Source organism: Doryrhamphus excisus, chromosome 9 (assembly GCF_030265055.1).
Source record: "Doryrhamphus excisus isolate RoL2022-K1 chromosome 9, RoL_Dexc_1.0, whole genome shotgun sequence".
Lineage (NCBI taxonomy): Eukaryota > Metazoa > Chordata > Actinopteri > Syngnathiformes > Syngnathidae > Doryrhamphus > Doryrhamphus excisus.
The window spans coordinates 4,673,832-4,689,661 of NC_080474.1; the positions used below are offsets into that span (position 1 = coordinate 4,673,832).

A 15,830-nucleotide genomic window follows, 5' to 3' on the forward strand; every position below is an offset into this window, starting at 1 on the left:
AATAAGAAAACTTGCAAGAAGAAAGTTAAATTTGTTGGAGAAAAACAACATAGATGGAAAAAAAACAGCTGCCATTTTTATAAGAATGGAGGCAAAATATTAAGAGAAAATGTTTGTAGTCTAACAAAAAAAGGTTGCATTTTTTGGAAAATTAGCTTGGAAAAGAGTTAGAATATGGGGGGAATAATGTGAAAATATTATCAGAATTATTTAGAAATTATATTTATTAAGAAATTTAAATTTGTTGGAGAAAAGCAGCTGCAATTTTTATAAGAATGGAGGCAAAATATTAAGAGAAAATGTTTGCAGTCTAATAAAAAAAGGTTGCAATTTTACGAGAATAAACTCACAATATTCTTAGGAAAAATAAAGTAATTTTAGTCATATTTTTTATAAGTCAAAACACAACAAAATATGGTTGTAATTTTTGGAAAATTTGCTTGAAAAAAGGTTGAATAAAAGTGGAATAATGTCAAAATATTATGGGAATACCGTGATAATATTAAGATAAGAAAAAAAAAAGACTGAAGTTTATTGTAGCATATGTACATGATTGCATCCTTTCATTTTTCAGTATGAAGCCCTCGCTGGGAAAAGTTTGGACGTTCCTGCCGTAGACCAATAAGGAAAGAACTGATGTGAGGAAGGGAGGATCAAAAGCTCCACAGGCAGTGCTGGTTTGGATCATCCTTGCATGGACGTTACCATTGAGTAACTTTAGAAGTCAGGAACTGTTTTCCTGACACTTCAAAGCCCGGATGACCTTTCAAGATAGTCCAACATCTTCCTCCTCCTTCTTTCTCTGCATTTTTCTACATTTTCCTTCTTCTCCTGGAGCAAAAATGTGCTTGTATAATGGAAATCATTATGATATTTCGACTGGTCCTCATGGAGTGTTCTGAAAAGCATCTGGAAAAGTTCAGGGCCCGATTGTCCTCCTCGATGTCTAGACAACACTCTGCAGCTCCCCGGAGAGGCAAACAAACTAGTGGGCCCATTTCCTCTGACCTCAATTTGCTCCTCAAAACATACAGTAAAAAAATGCTTTTTTATGCCTTGTTGTGAGGGTGAAGGAGACAGCGGTTCAAATCCAGAAAAAAGCAGACCAACAGACACCTGCTCGCCCGGAGGATGTTTTATGTCACATGACTGCAAGAGGTCAGCATCACGCAACTGTTCTTTTTTTTGTCATGTGACTCATCAACATCATTGCCCCGAAAAAAACAAAGCCCAGCAAAAAAGTGGAAAAAGTCTACTTTGCTCTTTACTCCTTTACGCACCATTTTTATATATTTTTTTAATTTTCCAAATATTAAATTTTATTTTTCATATTATGATTTTTTTCCACCAGAATATTTAGATTTTAATAATATAATAATATAATAATATTTTAACTTTTCCCCAACCTAATTTTCCCAAAATTACAACAATATTTAGTTTTTTTTGTTTCTCATAATATTATGACTTAAAACATATATTATTTATTCTAACTCTATGCTCCTGAAATTACAATTATTCTATTTTATTCTAAGGACTTTTCTTCTCCTAGTATTTTGACTGTACTGTTATTTCATATAATTATAATTTACAAAAAACGTCTTTTTCATTAATGTTTCCAATTTATGCTACCAAAATTATGTTATTTTTCCACATAATATTACGATTTTACTGAAGTGATTATCTGTATTTTTTAATTAACATTTTTAATTTTGACTTTATTCTTGTAAAATTACTGCTGATTTTTTATTTTTTTATATTGTTTTTATTTTAATTTTATTTTTAGAATATACCAGAGGCCAATAAAAAAAAAAAAAACAACAACACACACAATAGCCTGCGGGCCACACTTTGGATACCCTGAAATATGATAATGTATGATACTAATAACTGTTTTTTTAAGCCTTTTTTTAACAAAAAAAAACTACATATATACAGTATATATAAGTGGCCTCCAAATCCTTTGTTTCCCTTTTATATATGAAGGGAAACAAGAGACTGCACCCGCTTTAAGCATAGCAACAGCCAAGCTAACAATAAATAAGTTGGAGACTTAGCGGAAAATAAGGACTAAATAAGAACACCAAAAAATCACCACTTCCACACAGAATGGGAGAACTGCCTTCATGGCTGACTCCATGCATTGCAAGTTAAGGTAATGTAATGTAAGGTAATGTCTCATCAATGTAACAATATTTTTTGGACAAATAATAGGACACAGTCAACGAGGGACGACTGGGTTTCAATTTGGCTTATTTCCGCCAATTTTCCTAAAAATGTCACTTATATAAAAATGCTAATGTTGACTGCTACATATGACTTTACCGGCTGCACAATTTATGATCAAGTGTTGCCAAGCGGGGTGGAAGCTGTGCTCATCTTTGACAATACCGGAGATGATTGTTAGTGGCCAAAATTGTGAAGAATAATGAAGTTTATCACATGTTTATGTTTATGACAATTGATAAGTATGCCTTTAAGTCTTTCTGAAAACAATACCCAACAAACACTGGATTTATGCATTCATTTATATAATCATTTCCCTTTTAAGTACAGTTATTTCCATTCATGATGTCCTTTTATGGGGGTTTGTCTCGATTAATTTTCTATTAATTATTTTCTCCTTTATATGCTTTCAATTAAAAATGGCATTTTCAAGAGAAAATCACCCCGGACTGCTCTGCAGTAACCAAAGCGTAAGCAACCCACCGTAACAATGCATTCCAAAAAAAAAAAAAAGAAGAAAAAAAGTTTGAGTCCTATTGCAACATACCACAGAAAACACACAGCTATATTTTACAGTGAAAACACTATATTTTAGTCATAATTACAAAGTACTGAGTGTGAGACAGTTATGGTTAGCGCTTGTCATTGTTATGAAATTCCTTCAGAAAAACAAACCTTCCACCTATTTTCTACTAATAACATTCCATGCACCCCCCCACCCCTCCGGAATGCTTTTTGTGAGAAGCTTTTTTGTGACTCTTTTTAATGCGACATGACAAGTCATTTGGTTTCACTTTTATTCGAAGCGGCTGTGTGACTGTTAAGAATGTTAAAGATGTTAAAAATTGTTTGTCCTTTTAATTGTGGTAATTGTTTTTAATTCTGTAAAGCACTTTGTGTTGCATGTCTTTGCAGGAAAAGTGCTATACAAATAAAGTTGATTTGATTTCCAGCACAATATTTCATGCGCCTTGAAAAATCAGTCAAAATCATATGTATTGTATTCTTTATGCCGTGATTTCAAATACGCTATTTCGTAAAAGTTACCAGATAAATGCCTATTTGCACAAAGCCTGATCAGACATTCGCTCATTCATTTTCTACCGCTTTTTCCTCATTCACACTCACATTCATACCTATGGACAATTTGGAGTCGCCAATTAACCTAGCATGTTTTTGGAATGTGGGAGGAAACCGGAGAAAACCTGGGGGCATGCACGGGGAGAACATGCAAACTCCACACAGAGCTGGCCGAGGGTGGAATTGAACCCTGGTCTCCTAGCTGTGAGGTCTGTGCGCTAACCACTAGACCACCGCCATTAACTAAAAGCTATAGTGAAAGTGTTGCCCTTAGGGGATTTCTCTAAGTAAGAGGTTAATGGGTTGAAGTAAATAATAATAATAATAAATATTTATATGTTGTGATTATGAGTTGTTTTAAGTGACTAATTCATGGTTTATTAAAGGTTGGGTTGCAGTTCCAAGTTTGGCTGGTAAACAAAAATCCCTGTTATTAGCTGCCATCCACGCTGAATTATTAGTATGCAGGAATGCCGGGAATGACAGTTTAATATGGTTTATTGGGATAAAATTGGGAAATGAATGCATATTTTGCTAGATGCTGGATGCACATTGTTTGTAACGGCTCTATGTGATGACGTTGAGTTTATTTCCTGTCATTACAGTTTTTACCACGTTCCATTAAACACACATTTGTGGTTTACCAACGTCTTTGTTGAAAGTGTGCTTATTAAAACAGTGGAGCCTTGAAAAGAAATCCAATAATAACTCAGCTGTGACATAAACATTGCAACTTTTTAGTGACGTTCATTTTCCACAGCAAACTTACCTCGTCTTTATCAACATCCTCGTCCACTTCAAAGACATGGACTGCCAGTTTTTCAGGCCTGGATACTTTGCTGTAAAAATAAATTCATATAAATAGGTAATGAACATGTAACAAAACATAAAAAGTTGATTTATTGTGATTTTAAATCACATCCCTAAGCTGTGGTAATTTTCCGTTAGATGGGGTTAGATCAGGGGTGGGCAGACTATATATTTTACACGTAACAGTCCACCTGGTATTATTGTATCTGTAAAATTATCATGCAATATGCTATTCATTCATTCATTTTCTACCGCTTTTCCTCACGAGGGTCGCGGGGGGTGCTGGAGCCTATCCCAGCTGTCTTCGGGCGTAAGGCAGGGCACACCCTGGACTGGTCGCCAGCCAATCACAGGGCACATATAGACAAACAACCATTCACACTCACATTCATACCTGTGGACAATTTGGAGTGGCCAATTAACCTAGCATGTTTTTGGAATGTGGGAGGAAACCGGAGTACCCGGAGAAAACCCACGCATGCACGGGGAGAACATGCAAACTCCACACAGAGATGCCCGAGGGTGGGATTGAACCCTGGAACCCTGGTCTCCTAGCTGTGAGGTCTGCGCGCTAACCCCTAGACCACCGTGCAATATGCTATTATTATTTATTATTTTATATTTATATTTAAATATGTTAAAAATAATAAAATATTATAATAATTAAAATAAAATTAAAATAATAATTATTATATTATTATTATGTAAAATATGCAAATATAACAATATTATTATATATAATTAATATAATAATTAGCATTAATATAATAAATATAATCATCATAATAGTTATAATAATAATATAATAATTATTATTTTAATTTTTATTATTATTATGTGCTTGTGTCTCTTTTTTCAGGAGCACTTTGTAAACAACAGACCATGTCAAACAACAAAATTGATACAACCATCAAAAGGTTGGCTCAGGCCATGATGCCAGGTTGTATGTTGAGTTTAAATTAAATACTTTTGAAAGATTGGGCGGGCCGTATTCAAACACTTGGCGGGCCGGATGTGGCCCCCGGGCCGTAGTTTGCCCACCCCTGGGTTAGATGCTAATGACTCCATAAATGATTCGGATGCTACGCAGCTGCCTCACATCAGTCAGAAATAAGCAGGCTGTTCTGGTAAATTCATTTTCCCAGTTCAGACTATTCATGGAAACATGTAAGGGGGGTGCATTCTATCCACTGGGCACCTCCAAGAATGACTTGAAGGGAATTTAATGTGGAGCTTTTAACAGGCAACACACGTCACGGCGCATTGTTTTAACTTCCCGACTGTCTGCAAAGCGTCAAAGTGAAGGTCATCAATGTAGCGTTTTTCCACAAAAAAATGAGTGTAAAAGTGCTTCTCTTAAGGGAAGAGGCGGGGCCCAATGACAGCATATCCCAACAATGAGGGTGCTTTCCACTTCTGCACTACATAGAAATGACACAAGAGTGCCATAAATAGGGAAACTGCTTCACAGGAAGGGATATGCATTATTGTGTCTTACTGGCTTTGTAATTACACAACATCAAAACAGATGGTCCTTGGATTATGATGTTATGTGGTTACAAACATGCTTCCATAAATTCATTAAAAAATGACTTTTTTCTCTGTAAACATGAGACTCAATAGAGAATTACAGTTCACATGCATGGAAGAATATGAATATTTTTATTTTTCTCCCAAGCGGCTGTGCGTCAATGAAAAGGAAAGCCATCAAGTGAAAAACAACCACCATAAAATGCTCTGACTTAAATCACAGTCTAGGAATAAGGCAGCTGTGCTAGTCAATAAAATGTCGAGACTTACTTTGGAAGCTGCCGGAAGTCGCCGGAATAAGCTTCATACTTGTAGTTGACAACATGCCAGTCGGTCTTGTAGGTCTTAATGCACTGATGGGACAGAGTCAAAGCTGATTAGAAATACTAAGAGTGCGGTAGAAGGTACATGGCAGGCAGGGGCGTGGGGGGGCTTAGCCCCCTGGAGATGCACAAGATAGGAATGAATGTAGTAGACATGAAAAAAAATAAATAAATAAAAAAACAAATAAAACAAATTTTGTACAGATTTAGGAGAGATACTCGATTGTTTTAGGCCACCATTAAATGTACACAAGTACACCCAATCTACACTGCAAAACCGCTACTATAATTGGACAGTGATCAATTATATAATAATCACTATTATATTATTAATTAGCCTATTATTATTACTATCATCATTCTTCTTCTTCTGATTATTACTAGTATTAGCCTGCTTATTGGCTTGCTTATTAGCCTGCTTTTGCCCTACTATATATATGAAATTTGTCAGAGATTTTTTTGGAAATAAATAAATAAATAAATAAATAAATAAATAAATAAATAAATAAATAAATAAATAAATAAATAAATAAATAAATAAATAAATAAATAAATAAATAAATAAATAAGTGTGAATGGTTGTTTGTCTATATGTGCCCTGTGATTGGCTGGCGACCAGTCCAGGGTGTACCCCGCCTTACGCCCGAAGACAGCTGGGATAGGCTCCAGCACCCCCCCGCGACCCTCGTGAGGAAAAAGCGGTAGAAAATGAATGAATGAATAAATAAATAGATAAATAAATAAATACATAAATAAAATCAAGGCCCCCTAAAATTGGCCTAGTGACCCCGCTGATGGCGGGCATAACACCATGTGTAAATATAAATAAATATAATAACAAAGTGCAAGTTAAAACCGGAATTAACATTAAAATTAACATTAAACATTTATTTAATAATTTAATAATAAATACAAATTAATTTGTTCATTTGTTTCACTTGTTTCATTTGTTTTTTGATTTGCTTATTTATTTTTCCATCTTATTTTGTGTCGAACATTAAACATTTATTTAATAATTTAATAATAAATAAAAATTAATTTATAATAATTTAATGTTTTATCAGAGCTTTTGCAAAGAACCAAAGCACTGAAAAAGTGGAGGGTATAGCAGAATCATTGAAGACTATTATATTATATACATATATTTATTAATATTTAATATTTAATGTAATTAATATTTATTAATATTTTTATTATATTTTTTATTTTTTTATACATATTTTCTTTTTTTTAACCTGATGCGGCCCAGCCTCACCCAGACCCTAGCTCCAGTGGCCCCCCCCCCAGGTAAATTGAGTTTGAGACCCCTGGTTTATAGTGTCTTTCTGTGTAAATATCCTGGGTTACAACACAGCTTGTAGAGTGTAGTGCGGCCTATATATGTACAACATTTTTTTTTCTTTAAATTTGGTGGGCATGGCTGATATTCCGGGATTAAGTCCAGAATTTATGTGCATTTATAAGAACACAATAATACAGATAAAACATACAGCACCACTGTTAGACCACAACTTTGACATGTTTATGTCTTCATGCTTCACTGATCATATTTTTTCCTCAAACATTGCTTGGCGGTCCTCATAATTGTTATTTTTTGTAATAATTTTTTTTTTTTTTTAATGATACACCAAAACTGGATTAATTGAAACAACTCGGTAAAATCTGGTGCACCTCGCATTCCCTCCTATTTCCCATTTATCCCCATGGAAAGTGGGGATGTGTTGTATTTTCAAATGGAATATTTTAACTCAGGCATGCACTGATGGAATATAAAGTAGTAATGGATTTGTAGGATAATGCTTGGACCTCCTTGCATTGCTGACAAGATAGCAAATTACAGTCACGTCAGTTTGCTTTACTCAGCTTTTAACACACATCTCTTTCAAGCTCCCTAAGCCTAAAAACTATCAAGTGCAATCAGTTAACTTTCCATGTCAAAGGTCGCTGTCGGGGGGGGGGACGTTGAAAAGAAAATCTCCCGTTCAGGTGTTGCCTGACACAGTCACGAGAACGGCTGTTAAGATCAACTGAGCGCTTGTCCGTGGATTAAGTTGCACTTCATCTGCGGCGGTGTTGTAAAATATCTGTTAAACAAACATTGAGCCGCTCCTATCTCGTATTTAGTCCTTGAGCAGATGGCTTTTTCCGAGAAAGGGAGAGAGCGAGAGAGAGAACTCCCGGATGGCTGGCGGTGGGGGATGTCAGACAAAGGTGGAACAATAAGAACTCTGACTCCTTTTCCTCTTCTGACTTCTGCATACTTTTACCTTTATCTTGTCTTTATCTGTCTCTACGGTACTTAACACATTTATCACCCAATGTAAGGTTTATATCAGGGGTGCCCAAAGTGGGGTCCATGGTTCATTCTAAAAATAGAATCTAACCAAAAAACAACAGAAAATATGAAAAAAAACAGCGACATTATTTAGGCAAAAATGTCAAATTCTAACAAGAAAAAAAAATTGCATAAAGTTGAAATATTAAAGAAAAAGTCTTAATATTATGAAAATCAAACAACAACAAATTAAGTTATTTTTTTGGTAAAATTGGATTGCAGAATAAGTGAATACTAACAATAATGTTATGAAAATTAAGTCAAAATATAGGAATTCAGTCCTAATTATGAGAAAAACATTTACAAGAAGAAAGTTGAAACAGTTGGGGGAAAAAACACAGGAGAAATGAGGAAAAAAGCCATAATTTTACGAGAATAAAGTCAAATTAGTAAGAGAAAAACAAGAAAAAAAAGTAGCAATTTTACGAGAATTAAATTGTAAATACTACAAGGAAAAATCACAGCATTTTAGAAACATAATGTTTATATAATAAAGACAGCATTTCCTTATTTAAAGTCACAGTATTATGAGAAACAAACAAAACAACACATAAAGTTGTCATTTTTGGAAAGTTAGATTGGCGACGAAGTTGAAAAAAAGTCAAATTACTAAGAGAAAAAAAAGAAAAAAAGTAGAAATTTTACGAGAATAAACTTGTAAATACTACAAGGAAAAATCACGCCATTTTAGAAACATAATGTTGATATAATAAAGAAAGCTTTTCCTTATTTAAAGTCACAGTATTATGAGAAACAAAACAACACATAAAGTTGTCATTTTTGGAAAGTTAGATTGGCGATGAAGTTGAAAAAAAGTCAAATTACTAAAAGAAAAACAAGAAAAAAAGTAGCAAGCCAGCTGAGACGGAACATAAATAGTAGCGTTAACACGGTAATGACAACTAATGATGGCAGTCATTGATGCAGCAGGCGGCACAGAGTCAGACGGAGGCTACATTTCACGTGAGATAAACGGCTTCCCTGACGTTCTGTGATGTGCGACATGCATTACTGCTAATTCAAGTAACAAATGAGGTAATGACTCACATTACTGTCACAGCTTGGCCAGCCATTGCCTTTCATAACCACGTTTCCACAAGTCTTCCGTCTGTTGTTATTACCCAGGTCTCCAATTAGTCAACCTTTTTTTTTTTTGTTTCAGGAATGTTTACCTTCTTTTGCTTGCTTTTAATGAGGAATAACATCTTGGTACGTTTGAACAGTTTTAATCCTAGTTACTTTAAATCAGGCATCATCAACGACCAGCCCTTGCCAAACTTTCAGAAGCAAAAACAATACGTGAATTCAGTTTTCTGTATTGTTGCCTGTGTAGTTCATGGGCTGTGGGAGATTAGGGACCGCTGCTTTAAATGACCTAACATGAAAATAACATGTACCTCTTGGACAAACAGACTGTGAGCGTCCCTCTCTGCGTTGTCAGGCACCGTAGGGTAGAGACTCCGACCTTGTCGCCTCAAAGTGGAAATCTGCAACATATAGATAAAGATATATATACATATAGATACATATAGACATAAGTATATAGATTTTAGTCAACATTGCCAGTGTGAGTTTTCTCACACCTTAAGATAATGTATATCCATCTGAAGAATTAATGACTTCTCCGGCGGCACGGTGGTCGAGTGGTTAGCGCACAGAACTCACAGCTAGGAGACCAGGGTTCAATTCCACCCTCGGCTATCTCTGTGTGGAGTTTGCGTGTTCTCCCCGTGCATGCGTGGGTTCTCTCCGGGTACTCCGGTATGCTATGCTAGGTTGCTAGCATGCTAGCAATTAGCAACATTAGGTTAATTGGTGACTCCAAATTGTCCATAGGTATGAATGTGAGTGTGAATGGTTGTTTGTCTATATGTGCCCTGTGATTCTGATAGCCTTACGTATAGTCGGAAAGACAGCAGTGTTCATTTAGCCGCACGGTGGTCTAGTGGTATCTCCATTTGGGAAGTGAGTTTGCATGTTCTCCTTGTGCGACTATGGCGTCCAAAAAATATGCATGTCAGGTTCATGGGAGACTCTACATCAGGGGTCTCAAACATGCGGCCCGCAGGATACTAATTTGAGGCCCCCGCCTTGATATGACAGTTTAATGTTAGTGCGGCCCGCGCAAGTTTGATATGGATGCTGTATGGTATCATGTACCCAGAAAAACATATTACGTTTGATTAATGTTCATGTTAAAGGTTAAATAACTGTTAATAGTTATCCTCCCTATCTATATGTGTGGAAGTGGTAAGTTTTTGGCTATTTAAGTTTAAAGGAAATAACTTGAAGGCTACCGTTTAGGTCGCTAGCTCTCTAGTTTGCGAGTTAGCATGTGTCTCAAGACCCTGCAGTTGCGCAATATGTTGTAAATAAAAAGAGTATAAATGTGACTATAGTCGTGTTTTGTCATGTCTACAGGGCTCTAATAACGCTTTGTTCATTTTAATCTGAAAAAAATAATTTGTCTACCCACCAACTATATGTGGTTTCTTAAGTTTTTATTATTTGCCGTTTTATTATTATTATTATTATATTTATTTATTACTAATTGATTGATTTTAGATATTTGGAGATATTTGAGAACAGTGGAATGTTTTATCAGAGCTTTTCTTGTAGTTTATATGCATGAAAAGATGGAGACATTGTAGTTTAATTAAAGTAACCTGTTGGCCCTCCTCATAAACACATTATAACGGGACTTCTTCCACTTCTTTCACCCTTCCTCACACACACACACACCCTGAATCTGGCTCTCTGCCCTCGTGGTGCAGATGGTTGGCGAGTAATCAGCATCTCAGCACCTTTACTGCGTCCTTAAAGCCTTTTGCTCACAGCTAGCTACTACACTTCACTCCAAATGCAAACTGCATTTTACAGTAGGGAGAAAAAACACACTATTAGCAAGTAAACGCCAAGGTTATCGCTATTTTCATGTCGCTATTCTGAGTCCAAGGACATGCATGTGTGTATATGCACCAACCAATAGAAGTGAAGGACATTCTGTGTGACGTCCTGAATATATTTTCCGTATTTCTCTACTCCAGCCGGAATTACTTTCCTCTGGTCTTTGCAAAGGAATTAATTCAGTGCACATGTCTTGACATCATCGTAAAAAAATAATAACTAAGTGATTTGAAGTCACTAAATCTCTGGTGAATGTAGAAATACAATCTTGAAGGGAGAGATGTGTTTTGTTTTTATCCAAGTCAGCTGTGGGATCTTTTCTGACGTACATACGTTCATCTCCTCTTTAACGTCGAATGATTACAGCAGGGGTGTCCAAAGTGAAGCCTGGGGGCCATTTGTGTTTGTTTATTGGCGTGCAGCACCAACTTGTAAAAAAAAAAAAAAAGACATAAAAAGAAGAAAAATAACAAAATGGGAAAAAATTATTTGATGACTAATTATGACTGATGAGAAATTAATTTTTTTAATTACATTTCTCTTAATTACATAAAAAGAAGAAAAAATAACAACATGGGAAAAAATTATTTGATGACTAATTATTTTTTAAAAATTATTTTTTTAGTTTATTCTCTTAAAATTATGCCCTTTTTATTGTTAAAATAAACAATATATTTTTTTATATTCTGTCTTCATTTTTGCAAAATATTTTTTTTCTTGTTTCTATATATTTTTTTCTTGTACTATGACTTTATTCCCATAATATTAGGCACCAACCTAATTTTCCCAAAATTACAACTATGTTGTTTTTCTGTTTTTTCATAATAATAACAAATATTTTTTATTTTCTTTTATTTGTCTTTATGCTACTAAAAAGACATAATGTTTTTCATAATATGCTGTATTATTCTTGTAAAATTATAACTTTTCTTGTTAGACTAAAACCTTTGTCACATTTTTGCTGTTGTTGTTCTTTTTAGTTTTCTTGTTAAAATTCTCTTTTTGGGATTTGCTACAGGCCACACTCACTGGCTGTGAGTGTGTGAATGACTGGTGACCAGTGCAGGGTGGAACCCACCGATTGGCTGGGATAGGCTCCAGCTCACCTGTGATCCTAAACAGGATAAACTTTTGAAGAAGAATGAATAATTTGATTTACGACAAGACGGGGTTGCGTTTGCCAAGGAACGCCATTTAACCTTTCCAGAGACTTGGACTTGTACACTTTGCACAAGACCTTTCTAGGGGTAAGATCTAAAAAAAAAGCTTTCAGATGAACCGAAACTACCGGTGAAAGTCTTACGATTTCGGGGTGGGAGGTGAAGAAAGAATCAGTAACGCCCAAATGGTGCTTTGTTTTGGTAATACTAAAACCCACTAGGCCAGGATTTTGATGGATTGGTTTGAACGGACTTAAAAAAGTGAAGCTGCTAATCTTGGACAAATACCGTCTCAGACTCATCATGAGTGCACCAAAGTGCACCATGCCAACAACTTGCAAATACAAAGCAGATGGAGAATATAAACATTGTCTCCCAGAAAGAACAGCGTATGACTTTTGACGTGCCCGAGGGGATGAAACAGAGGAGGTATCAAAGGGGGAGGGGGGTTGGTTATGGAGGAGCGGACAAACACTGGATTTCATACAATAATAACTCTCTGACAAGACGAGATCTTTATGATTGTTTTGGCGTTCATTTTACCACTAAGTAGCAGGGTTTTGGTCCTCCTTCCTTCCGAAAAGTGGCCAACAGTGAAACTATGCACGATGCAGGCTGAAGCACATGCCCTGCTCAATCACTGGACTTCTGTTGTGTACCCCCCCCCGTCCGCCCCCCGGACCCTATAGTCAGAATCACCTGTCAGCTCCTGACAATGTCCTGCTTGTGAGTGAATAGCATAGCAGGCTAAAACATGATACACTCCAAAGCCTGCCCTGCTGTGAAGGTCTGCGACCAGTTTGAACCTTCATATGACTCGACTGCTTCAGCCGGTTCCGCTTTACGCCCGGGTTCGAACCGGGATCTGCAGAACAAAAAAGGAGTGCGCTAGACATTGAGCGAAAAGCCCAGACTGTTATCAATCTGTTATCCAGCGTGACTCTTAAAGTGTCAGGGAGTGGGAGTTACTAACGTATATCCACGCTATCCACGCCGTTGCACCAGATGGCATCTGTTACGCTCATACATGACATCATGACATCATGACATACACACACGCTCCAAATTGTTGCTACTCCAGACTTTTTCCAGCAAGGGAAAATATGCAAGGGACACTTTTTTTTGGAAAGAATTGCTAAGAAGTTATTTATATTTTTAAAAAATTGTCATATTTTGTCATATAGGTGAAAAAGCCTATTATTATTATCAACATCACTCTTGTTTTCACAGTTTTTATAAAATATTTTTTATAAAACAGTGTTTATAAAATATTTAAATTGTCTTCATTAATAAGCTTTGTAAATGTCCTTTATGTAATGTTGTGACTTAATTCTCATAATATTCTAACTTTTTCTCCAAGGTAATTTTCCAAAAATTACAACTTAATTTTGTTTTGTTTTCCCATTGTATAAAACAATTGCATATTTTTTTATATCTTGACTTTTTTCCTAGTTAGAATTCACTTTTTTCTGTGAATATTTTGACTTTATTGTCGTAAAACTAGAGCTGTTTTTTTCAATTTTTGCTGTTGTTTTTAAAATATATTTCAACTTTCTTCTTGTAAAATTTCTTCTTGTAATTGTGCGTTTATTCGCATAATATTAGCATTTTTTCCCCCAATGTAATTTTCCAAAAATTTACATTTTACTTTGTTTTGTTTGTTTCTTATAATATTAAAAACATTAAAAACATTTTCCTTTAATATTTCAACCACAAAAATTGTGCTGTTTTGTCCTAATATTTTGACTATTTGTGTATTTGTTTTTTCAATTTTTTCTGTTTTGGTTAAATCATATCTTTAGAATGTGACTCAATTCAATAAAAAAAAAAACAAACCCCAAAAAATAGTAATGGGCCTTCCAAATACAAAAATACCCACAAGAATGAATAAAACTGCCAAAAGTGATAACACAGAAAAATGACTAAAAATGAAGGAATGGAAATAAAAAAATCAGTGATAAAACATCATGAAAGAAAAAATGAAAGACCTTCGTAAAATATTGTCCCACACTAGTCTGGAAGGACAACCTCTTTTTGTCCTCTCTGGTCTCCTTGTAACAGTGCACAGAATCCATGACCTCCTCTAGCATTTGTGAGCATTCAATCATCTTAATCCTTACTGATGGTTGCCATAGTTGAGCTGTTCGGACTAAAAGTATGGCTGACGTTGGTGGGTGTGTGAAATTGAACATTATTTAGCAAGCTATTTCATTCAATTACGTTTTTACTTCATCTATATCCACAATGTATTTATTCTCTGTCATGCTTTACTTATTATTTACATATCTATATACTCTTATTAGAACAGGAAAACAAACTGTATTCCCATTTTATTTAATTTTTTTTAAACAATTTGTGCAATTTAACATTATTTGGCGAGCTATTTCATTCAATTACGTTTTTACTTCTTCGATATCCACAATGTATTTATTCTCTGTCTTGCTTTACTTATTATTTACATATCTATATACTCTTATTTGAACAGGAAAACAAACTGTATTCCCATTTTATTTTTTATTTTTTTTTACCAATTTATACAGGATAATAAAATAAATGAACATCTGAGTCTCTTATAAAAATTGTGAAAGTCATAAAAGACATAAAACAAAAACCCAGGACCTACAAAGTTTCCATTTAACAGTTAAAACAGACAAAAAGTGCAATTTCCTGAGGCAAAATCCGAGAAGCAGAACTTCCATTAAATGTTCCTGCCTAAGCGTGGAACCTCGGGAGGAAGTGAACGTCCCGCACATTGTGGCTGCAGATAACGCTTCCTCTGTCACAACATAAGGGACAGAATGAGCCAATTAGACTCCTGAACCCTGACCCTTTCCTCGCTGCAGCATGGAAGGATGTAAACAAGGGAAAGCCGCCGCGGGTGACTCCACCCTGTACTCACAACACCGACCCAGAGGAAAAGAAAACACACAACTCCAAATATTTGGGCACATTTTGCAAATGTAAATTCAATTGTTGGGCTTGGATGATCACCGTTAGTGTGGATTCATCATTGGAGTTTTTCATGTTCAGTAAGATGAGACGCTCCAGTAAATCAAAGCTCCCTTAGATAAATAAACACACCATCCTGACATCACATCACCCTTTGACTTCCTACTGATCTCAAACCAGCTGCCTCAGCTAGAACATTTAGGCTGAAGGTGATGCACTCTGCATATGACGCAGGTGTGGAACTCACCTCAAAGTCCTCCAAGGGGAACTGCAGCATATCCCGGAGGACATCACTGAGGATCTGCGTCTTCCTCTGCACCAGAACATTCTCATAGTCCAAAGGTTCGATCACTTTTGGCTTCACCTGGAGAAACACAAGACAAAAGATTCTTCTATTTATTGTGGAAATGTGGAAATGCTTGCATGGAATGTAAGCTCTAAAACAGTCAAACCTTGGTTTTAGTCGTTTTTCCCGTTTTCGTATGATTCTCACTGAAAATTTTCTCAAAAATG

At 35.5% G+C, this 15,830-nt stretch overlaps 1 protein-coding gene across 5 annotated transcripts in view; it reads right to left on the reverse strand.

Annotated features, from left to right (window-relative positions):
* LOC131136350 (dedicator of cytokinesis protein 9-like) overlaps nucleotides 1-15,830 on the reverse strand; it is a 99,372-nt gene that overhangs the window by 43,815 nt on the left and 39,727 nt on the right. For all 5 annotated transcript variants that reach the window (XM_058083111.1, XM_058083109.1, XM_058083106.1 and 2 more), the window contains exons 2-5: nucleotides 15,565-15,681; nucleotides 9,699-9,788; nucleotides 5,914-5,996; nucleotides 4,073-4,142 (exon numbers count right to left, since the gene is read on the reverse strand). In XM_058083111.1, coding sequence (XP_057939094.1) covers nucleotides 4,073-4,142; nucleotides 5,914-5,996; nucleotides 9,699-9,788; nucleotides 15,565-15,681 — 360 coding nt within the window. The remainder of the gene's footprint in view (nucleotides 1-4,072; nucleotides 4,143-5,913; nucleotides 5,997-9,698; nucleotides 9,789-15,564; nucleotides 15,682-15,830) is intronic.